The 9,787-nt window shown below is 51.5% G+C and overlaps 1 protein-coding gene across 1 annotated transcript; it reads left to right on the top strand.

The window, feature by feature from the left end:
• The first annotated feature begins 4,770 nt into the window (after positions 1-4,770).
• Positions 4,771-9,502, top strand: SMPD1 (sphingomyelin phosphodiesterase 1, acid lysosomal). The gene is made up of 6 exons (XM_006870309.1): positions 4,771-5,058; positions 6,538-7,310; positions 7,806-7,977; positions 8,285-8,361; positions 8,576-8,721; positions 8,914-9,502. Exons 1-6 carry the CDS (start codon positions 4,771-4,773, stop codon positions 9,321-9,323), a joined length of 1,866 nt encoding a protein of 621 aa, XP_006870371.1. The 3' UTR covers positions 9,324-9,502.
• Positions 9,503-9,787: the final 285 nt, after the last annotated feature.

Genomic DNA, 9,787 nt, shown 5'->3' with positions numbered 1-9,787 from the left:
TTGTTAGGTGTCATGGAGTTGGTTCCAACCCATGGTGACCCTATGCACAACAGAACGAAATACTGCCCCATCCTGGACCAACCTCACAATTTTTGTCATACTTAAGCCCATTGATGCTGCCACTTGGCCAATCCATCCCCTTGGAGGTCTTCCTCTTTTTCTCTGACCCTCCACCTTATCAAACATGATATCCTTCTCCAGCGACTAGTCCCTCCTGACAATATGTCCAAAGTATAAGAGACCAAGTTTGGCCATCCTAGCTTCCAAGGAGCATTCTGGCTGCACTTCTTCCAACACAGATCTGGTGGTTCTTTGGGCGGCCCATGGCACTTTCAATATTCTCCTCCAACACTGTAACTCAAAAGCATCAATTATTCTACGGTCTTTCTTATTCACTGTCCAGCTTTCACATGCATATGAGGTTATTGAAAGTACCATGGCTTGGGTCAGGTGCACCTTAGTCCTCAAGCTGATGTCTTTGCTCTTCAACACTTTAAAAAGGTCTTGTGCAGCAGATTTGCCTAATGCAAAATATGTCGTTTGATTTCTTGACTGCCGCTTCCATGAGTGTTGATAGTAGATCCGAGAAGAATGAAGTCCTTGACAACTTCAATCTTTTGTCCGTTGGTAAGAATGTTGTTTATTGGTCTAGTGGTGAGGATTTTGTTTTTTTTTCCATTGAGATGCAATCCATACTGAAGACTATGTTCTTTGATCTTCATCAGTAAATATTTTAAGTCCTTTTAACTTTCAGCAAGCAAGGTTTGGTAAAGGCAGATCAAAAGAAAGAGAGGGAGAAGAGGGCAAATGAGAAACAGAAGAAAAGAAGGAAGACCAAAAGGAGAGACAGAAAGGGTAAAATTCAAGGGAATGGAAAAAGAGGAAGGAGGAGGAGAAAGCATAAACAAAACAATAAAACACTTGGTCACCTTAGAGCAGGTGGTGGGCCGGCAACATTGGGCGCATGGGGTCCCCAGCTGATCTCCTCCCTCCCTGCCTTCCTCGGATGGCGGCTGTTTATGCTGGACGTGTGGCCAGAGACGGGTAAGGATCACGTGGAACCTCGGCTACTAAGACAGAGCCATTGCCATGCTGCAATGAGTCTCAATGACTGGTAAGACTGAGGAATTCGCACTGACCACCTAAGACAGGCAGCGTCCCTTAAACAATCAATAAATAAGGAGGTTTCAGATGCAGACAGTGCAGACCTGGTCAGGAGGCCAAGCCCCTGTAGGCCCAAGCGTTGTTGACCGTCCAAACCATAGGCTCTGAGGATCAGACTCTAGCCACCTAGTAGACATAGCAAACTGTCCCTCATCTGATTATTCAGTAATGCTTGTTAGTAATCTCATACATGAGCCCTGGATATCCACAGACAATTGTAAAAACCTTCCCTAAAAGCCGAGACTGTAAATTCCAAAAAGGCACGGCACCACCCCCCCCCCAAAAAAAAAAAAAAAAGCTAAAGAGGATAGAGAGAAACACTGTAAACTGATGATATATGGAGGGGATAATAATCAATGTAATGAAACAAGCTATATGAATGGTTGAATGTGAAGCTGATGATGTGCCCTGTAAACTTTCACTCAATGCAAAATAAAAACATTTAATTAAAAAATATATATATAATAAAACACTAAAAGGAAAAAAGCCAAACCACAAAACAAAACAAAAACAGTGCAGCTATTGAACCAAGAGAAGAGAAAACTCTGGGGGCTCCTGCAAGCCAAGGATCTCACGAGGTGAAAGGATCTCACGAGGGTGTGAAAGGGATATGACAGCAGAGTTCCTAGCCTTAGATAGGGTTCCTATTGGCCTCAGTGTTATCTAGGTCAGGCTACCCAGCCTGGATGTAGTGTGTGGAGGCCCTTGCTGGAGCTGGTTTCAGTATTTCTTAGGACCACAGGACAGCTTAGGCAGGGTAACTGGTTAAATGCTGGTCTGGTAACTCTGCAGGTTCTGGTAAATGCTGGGGTCTAGAGTCAATCCCACCTGAATCCAGGCACAAAAGTAGTGCAACCAGCCTCGCCTCACACTGACATGGCTCCCAATCACATGGCTCTGAACTGGAGAGCAAGGTCTGAGCTGGAGGTGGATGAGGGTGGGAGCTGGCCACATCTCTGGTCACCAGGCAAGTGGGGAAAAAGAAGGAATTGCAGCTTTCCTGTCTGGTGTGTGAATCTGCCCTGTCAAGCTTCCTTCGGTAGCCTGAGCTGCTCACAAGATGTTCATTCTGTGTCTGGCTGGCCTTCACTAGTCAGTCTCCCTCTCTTGCTGTCCCAGCTCAGCTTCTTTGCCCAACAAGCACTCAATCCACTTTTCAAGCCTTTCCTCTGAAGTTTAGGGTTCCAGGATCTTCATCTGTGTCTGTTTCATTTGGTCTTTCAGATCTTTGTTGTAAAGGGTCCCTGTTGTGTGTATTCCTAGTCCACCATTGATGGAAGTCTTCAGGCATTACCATTTGATGTCTTGACTGCTCCTTTTATATTCACAGATTGTTGTTGTTAAGTGCCATAGAGTCAGTTTCGACTCATAGCAACCCTGTATGAGGTTTTTGATGAGTGGCTGGTGAGTTTGAACCGCCAATATTTCAGTTCTAACTGGCCTTGAGGATCAGTGCTTATCCTACAATACATTGATTGTGGATCTAAATAAAATGAACTCTGTGATGGTTAAGGTTTTGTGTCAACTTGACTGGGGCAAGATTCTCAATGGTTTGGCAGTTGAGATGCAGCTATCCCCCATGATGGGATCTAATATAATGTAATCAACTCTGTGACGGATTAGTGGCCAATCAGTTGAAAGGAAGCTTCCTCCAGGGCTGGCCTACTTCAATATGTTGGATACTCAGGCAAAGTTTGCTTGTGCTGTGCTGGATCTGGATCTTGCATATGGGTTCTTCCGACTTCAGTGGTCTGCTCTATTATTTGCCAGTCATGGGAGTTGTCAGCAGCCTGCCCTCTTCCTTGCCAGACCTGCCTGCCTGCCTGCCTGCCTGCCTGCCTACAGTCTGATCTGCCGATCTTGATTCATCAGTCCTGCAGCTGCATGAGCCAGAAGCCTCCTCAGACTTGGAACTGACAAGTTTCTCTGCAACTGTGTGAGTCATTTCCTTGATCTAAACCTCTTTGTTGTGATTGTTGTTAAGTATTGTTCATAGTGACTCCGTACAGGGTTTCCAAGGGATGGGGATTGAACCACGAACCTTGTGGTGCACAGTCCAGTGTTTACCCAACAGCACCACACCAGGAGTCCATAAACCTCTTTATATATATACATACACACACACACACACACACACACATATATATATATATATATATATATAAAAGCTTCACTGAAAGGAGCTGTGGTAGCGTAGTGGTTACAAATCGGACTGAGAGCCTTAAGGTCAGCAGTTCGAAACTACCAGCTGTTCCCAGGAGAAAGATGAGGCTTTCTGCTCCCGTAAAGATTTACAGCCTCGGAACCCCTGTACAGAGTCCCTATGAGTCGTAAGCGACTCCACGGCACATAACAACAACAACAGCAAGCTTCCCTGGCTTTGCTTCGCTTAAGAACCCAGCCTAAGACAAACTGCTTGACAACTTCAGTCTTGTCCATTTATCATGCATAGAACCCAATCTGTTGTTGTTATTGTGAAGTGCCGTCGAGTTGGCTCCGACTCATAACCACCCTATATAGGGTTTCAGAGGAGCTGCTGGTGAGCTTGAACTGCCGACCTTGCAGTACAACCGGCTTTGCAGGCTGGTGCATTACCCACAGCACCACACCAGGACTCCATAGAGACCAGAAAGTGTTAGTTTTTACTCTCTGGACACACGGAGGTAGGAAACCCAAATTCTAATCCATGTTCCTGGGCCTATATAATCTTTGTTGTTGTTGTGAAGTGCCGTCGCGTAGGTTCTGACCCATGGCGACCCTATATAGGATTTCCGAGGAGCAGCTGGTGAGCTTGAACCACCGACCTTGCGGTTCAAACTGGCTTTGCAGTCTGGCGCATTAACCCACAGTGCCCCACCAGGATTCCTGCCTACATAATCTTTACTGTCTCTTAGTCACTTTGCCATCCTGCACCTGTTTCCTTATCTGTAAAGTGTGCTGCCGGTCCCTTTCATCCAGAGGAATCTGAATCAAAGATTACTCAAAGACACCCAGTCAGGTTGGCTCAAGGGTGCTGGTGCCCATCTGGGAAATCTAGAGAAGCGTTTCCTGACTGGGAAAATACTCTGTAAAAAAACCTCCTGCCAGCCGGCCCTGTTGTCCTTCACCCACCATTCCTCAATTAAATGCTGGCTCGGCTTGGCAGTTAGAGTAGCTGACGAGTTTTCCCACCAGCAGCATTTATTTAATCGTCCCCAAAGCAAGTTCTAGTTTGATGGCTGAAGCGGCCTCCTGTGCTCAAGCCGCCAGGCGGTGCCCGCAATAACCCCGGCAGCGTCCGTCAGTCCCTGCGACCAGGCAGGGCGGGGGCGGAGGTGGAGGGGAGGAACCAGGGGCGGGATCCTGGGCGGATCACAACGCACCCCGCCCGTTTCGCCTCCGCAGCGTCTCTGGGGCTCCCCGCCACCGCCGCGGTTGCGATCAGCAGCTGGGCAGCTGAGAAAGAGGAAAGGGCGGAGCTACCTTCGGCTCCCAACGGAGGGATCAGCCGAGTGCAGCGAAGGGTAGAGTGTCCCCGGAGCCTCCGGGGCCCAGAGGGCCAATAGGGCGGAGGCCAGCGGAGGCCGGACAGGGCCGTAGTGCCAACTAGCCCTAAGAGTCTTGACAATGTCCTACCACGGAGTACCTCCTGGCCAGAGCCACCTCTGGTCCAACCGGGAGCAGGGACCAGATAGGCTGGGACGTCTCTGGATGGCCCTGGGCCTGACACTGGCCCTGGCCTTGCCCAACTCCCTGATTCTTTGGGTTCCGGCGGGGGCCCACCCTTTGCCTGCCCAAGGTTATCCTGCCAGGCTCAATCGCATAGAACCCCAGCTCCGAAACACCTTTAGGTGGTGGAACCTCACCTGCCCGGTGTGCAAAGGCTTGTTCTCCGTCATTGACCTCGGATTAAAGGTGAGCACCAAAGGGGCTGCGGTGGAGCGGGCTGGGGCCCGTAGAGGAGTGTTGCGGGAAGAGGTGAGGGTTAATGCGGGAGCGCGGGGCGCCCCAGAGCAGCCCCAGCCGGAAAGAGTGGTGTCTATGTGTCTTCAGTTTGCTCCCCCGTAGGGACTTTGTGGCTAAATGCCACCACCCAATTGTGACATTTGTGAAGGAAGGAAAAAATGCAAATGATATGCTAGGTTGTTTCATACAGATTAAATCAAGCCAGCAAAGCTTTAGAACACAGTTGTTGTTGTTGTTAAGTGCCATCGAGTCGGGTCCGACCCATAGCGACCCTGTACAGGGTTTCCGAGGGTGTAAATCTTTACGGGAGTAGAAAGCCTCATCTTTCTCCCGCGGAGCAGCTGGTAGTTTCGAACTGCTGACCTTAAGGTTCGCAGCCCGATTCGTAGCCACTACGCTACCAGAGTAGTGATCTCCATTTACAAATGGGTCCCAGAGAAGTGAAGTGAAATGTCCAAGAGCACACAGCTGGTGGAGGTGGGTGCTGGGACTCGCACCCTGCAGCGCCTATCTCCTGATCTACTGTGCTTTACACTTGTCATCTCCAGCTCTGAGCACCATACCTGGTACTGTTGTGTTGTTAAGTGCCATCCAGTAGGTAGCGACCCTAGATAGGGTTTCCGAAGAGCAGCTGGTGAGCTTGAACCGCCAACCTTGCAGTTCAAACGGCTTTGCAGTCTGGCGCATTAACCCACAGCGCCACACCAGAACTCCTGGTACTAGATACTCAAAAAGGTCGTGAAGTCCAACCACCCTGAGGCAGGTACTAGGTAGGAAGGACTGCCATGACCCTTATTGTTGTTGTTATGTGCCGTCGAGTCGGTTCCAACCCATAGCGACCCTGAACAGGGTTTCCGAGGCTGTAAATCTTTACGGGAGCAGAAAGCCTCATTTTTCTCCCACGGAACAGCTGGTAGTTTCGAACTGCTGACCTTGCAGTTCGCAGCCTGATTTGTAATCACTATGCTACCAGAGCTCCTTATGGAGATCTATAAATGCTGGGTCTCTGGTGAGCTCTGCAGGGCTCCCCAGGCTAACAGGGTCAAAGACCCTGCCCTTGTGTGTGTCCCCAAACTCTGGACAGTCTGTCACGCTGTTCAGCGCAATGCTTAGGGGCCTTGAGGACAGTACCTAAGAAGGTTGTTGGAAGAGTAACCATGGTTTGAGATGACTGTCCCATCAGGAGCCAGCTGGTCAAATGATGATGTAAAATAAAATACCGCAGGTCACTGAGCCAGAGAGGAAGCCCTGACCAGATGCTGCCTGTCATAGGACAATGTCTATGGGAGGCAGCGGGTGCGTCGAGCTCTCTTCACCATGGTGCTCTGAGCCAGCCAAGTTTGATATGGCGCTCTGGGGAGCAATGGTCAGGGTTGACCTGGCTCCCCTGCCTTGTGTCTGACCTGCTGTTACTTGCTCCCACTATAGCAGGAATCCAATGTGGCCCGGGTGGGCTCCATAGCCATCAAGTTTTGCAATCTGCTGAAGATAGCGCCACCTGCAGTGTGCCAATCAGCCGTCCAGCTCTTTGAGGGTGACATGGTGGAGGTGTGGACACGCTCGGTGCTGAGCCCATCTGAGGCCTGTGGCCTGCTTCTGGGCCCCACCTGTGGGCACTGGGACGTCTTCTCGTCTTGGAACATCTCCTTACCAGCAGTGCCCAAGCCGCCCCCACAGCCTCCCAGCCCCCCAGCCCCAGGCGCCCCTGTCAAGCGTGTCCTCTTCCTCACTGACCTACACTGGGATCATGACTATCTGGAAGGCTCAGACCCTGACTGTGTGGACCCACTGTGTTGCCGCAAGGGTTCTGGCTTACCTCCAGCCTCCCGATCTGGTGCTGGATACTGGGGCGAATACAGCAAGTGTGACCTACCCCTACGAACCTTGGAAAGCCTGCTGAGTGGGTTGGGCCCAGCAGGCCCTTTTGACATGGTATACTGGACAGGAGACATCCCTGCCCATGATGTGTGGCAACAGTCTCGCCAGGACCAGCTGCGGGCCCTGGCCACCATCACGGCCCTCGTGAGGAAGTTCTTGGGGCCAATACCTGTGTACCCTGCTGTGGGCAACCATGAGAGTACACCTGTCAACAGTTTCCCTCCCCCCTTCATAAAGGGTAACCACTCATCCCACTGGCTCTATGAGGCCATGGCCAAGGCGTGGGAGCCCTGGCTGCCCACAGAAGCGCTTCACACTCTCAGGTACTTGAGGCCCATGGAAACCCAGGAGGATGAAACTGAGGGGGGCTGGGAACCTAGGGCATTATCTCTGTCTGCTCTGGCATGAGCCCTCTGCACTCCTTGATGGCCCTCCCTAAACTGGCCCCCCTTCCCTCTCCACCCTTATCTCCAGCTGCCTTCCTCTTCATGTACCCATTTGGCTCTTTGCTCATGTTGGTGTTTTCTAAAATTCCTTGCCCTTTTTAACATTACCAGTTCCCCAACTGACCAAGGGTCAGCTTATCTTCCCTTTGAATGACCTTTGTGTCCCACTCTATAGCTCACTTTGATCTCTCCCTGAATTCCTAGATCCCTTAGCCCTTCAAGCCATTTTCAGTCACATGGTCTTCAGCTAGACTGTCAGTTCCTTCATGGTAGGGGCAACATCAACTCCACCCAAATGCCTAGCACAGGACTGAGCATGCAGGCCTGGGGTTATAAATTGAGTGCTGACCCCTGATGTTCACTTTGTTTCAGGATTGGGGGGTTCTATGCCCTGTCCCCATACCCTGGCCTCCGCCTCATCTCTCTCAATATGAATTTTTGTTCCCGGGAGAACTTCTGGCTCTTGATCAACTCCACAGATCCTGCTGGACAACTCGAGTGGTTGGTGGGAGAGCTCCAGGCTGCTGAGGACCGAGGAGACAAAGTGAGGACTAACAAGGGGGCAGGAGGGAGCAGCGGAGAGGGTGGAGAGGATGAGAAGTAGAGCCTTCACCAGCAGGCACCTGTCTGAAGCTGGAGCACTTGTAAGCAGAGACACTTGGTTTTCTGGTGCTCCCAAGAACTGTGTTTCTTGGAGTTCAGCTCAGGGTTCTCTTTGAAAGCCCTTTGTTTACTACTCCTCCCTCGGGCCAGGAATGTCAGGCATTGTAGGAGAGATGAGTACCAACTACCCTGGCAAGGATGCCTGGATGCCTTGGTGCCATGCCAACCACCCCTCTCCTTTTCTCCAGGTGCATATAATTGGCCACATTCCCCCAGGACACTGCCTAAAGAGCTGGAGCTGGAATTATTACCGTATTGTAGCCAGGTAGGAGGCAGATGGAGTGGGGCAGGGTGGGGTGGGTGGGGTTAAGAAGATGAAGAGTCTAAATGTTAGAATTTGCCCTGAGCATCTATCTCACCTTTGCTTCTGCCTGGTGGGTGTGGAGTAGCTACTTACTTGAATCAAATGGAGAAAGATCTCCCCAAATCTCCTCCTCCTACCTAGAATCTTCTGAATAAAATGAGTGTCTTCTGGCCAGGTATGAGAACACCCTGGCTGGTCAGTTCTTTGGACACACCCATGTGGATGAATTTGAGGTCTTTTATGATGAAGAGACCCTGAGCCGGCCGCTTGCTGTGGCCTTCCTGGCACCTAGTGCCACCACCTACATTGGCCTTAATCCTGGTGAGTGGTAGAATGAGGTGGTTATCCTGGAGCTGGTGGGAGGGAGGAAAGAAGGAACGTAAGGCAGAGGCGTGGCCACAGCTAAAACCCGACAAGTGTTAGGGAGAGGGAGAGGGGAAAGAAGACATGCGGCCTCTCCCTGGGGCGGTGCCTTCGCTCCTTCCTTCTCCAGTCAGCTCTTCCTCTGTGCAGGTTACCGCGTCTACCAAATAGACGGTGACTACCTCGGGAGCTCTCACGTGGTCCTGGACCACGAAACTTTCATTCTGAACCTGACGCAGGCGAACGCGCCTGGAGCCTCGCCACACTGGCAGCGCCTCTATAGGGCTCGAGAAACCTACGGGCTACCCAATGCGCTGCCTGCCGCCTGGCACAACCTGGTATACCGCATGCGGGGCGACACACGACTATTCCAGACTTTCTGGTTCCTCTACCATAAGGGCCACCCGCCCTCGGAGCCCTGCGGCCAGCCCTGCCGCCTCACTATTCTGTGTGCCCAGCTGTCTGCCCGCGCTGACAGCCCTGCTCTGTGTCGCCACCTGGTGCCGGAGGAGAGCCTCCAGGATGTTCACAACCTGTGGCCACGGCCCCTGTTCTGCTAGCGCCCCCTAGGACCCAGCGTTGGTAAAGTTCATGTCTGGGGAGGAAGTGAAAAGCCCAGGATGCTGACGGCTGCTGTGGTACAGTTTAGCAAGAACATCCTGGTGGAAGAGCCCATGGGGGCCCCAGGTGCGCCAGGGAAACAGGACTTTTTCCTTTCCTGAAGCTGGTTTAGCAGAATTTGAGAGGGGTTTGGGCGGCTCTTCCAGTCCTAGCACGCAGGCTGCCCAGGGCTACTGCCCTTTTATGGTCTAAGCAGACACTGCCCTGGGCTGTCCGGCCAGGAACCCTGTGCTGCTGCTGCTGCTGACTGATCCCTCCAGGCTGTTATAATAAAGGTATGAGACTTATACCCTAGCCCTCTCGGACTGTCCTAATTTCTCCTTTCCAGGCAGGCAGGGTGAGTGGGTCTGTCAGCAAGGCCCTATCTGAGGGATCAGGGTGATGGTGGTGTAAGCTCAGAAAG

The sequence above is a fragment of the Chrysochloris asiatica genome, unplaced genomic scaffold (assembly GCF_000296735.1).
Source record: "Chrysochloris asiatica unplaced genomic scaffold, ChrAsi1.0 scaffold00140, whole genome shotgun sequence".
NCBI lineage: Eukaryota > Metazoa > Chordata > Mammalia > Afrosoricida > Chrysochloridae > Chrysochloris > Chrysochloris asiatica.
The sequence above is the reverse complement of the archived record's forward strand: the minus strand, read 5'-3'. Positions and strand labels throughout refer to the sequence as shown.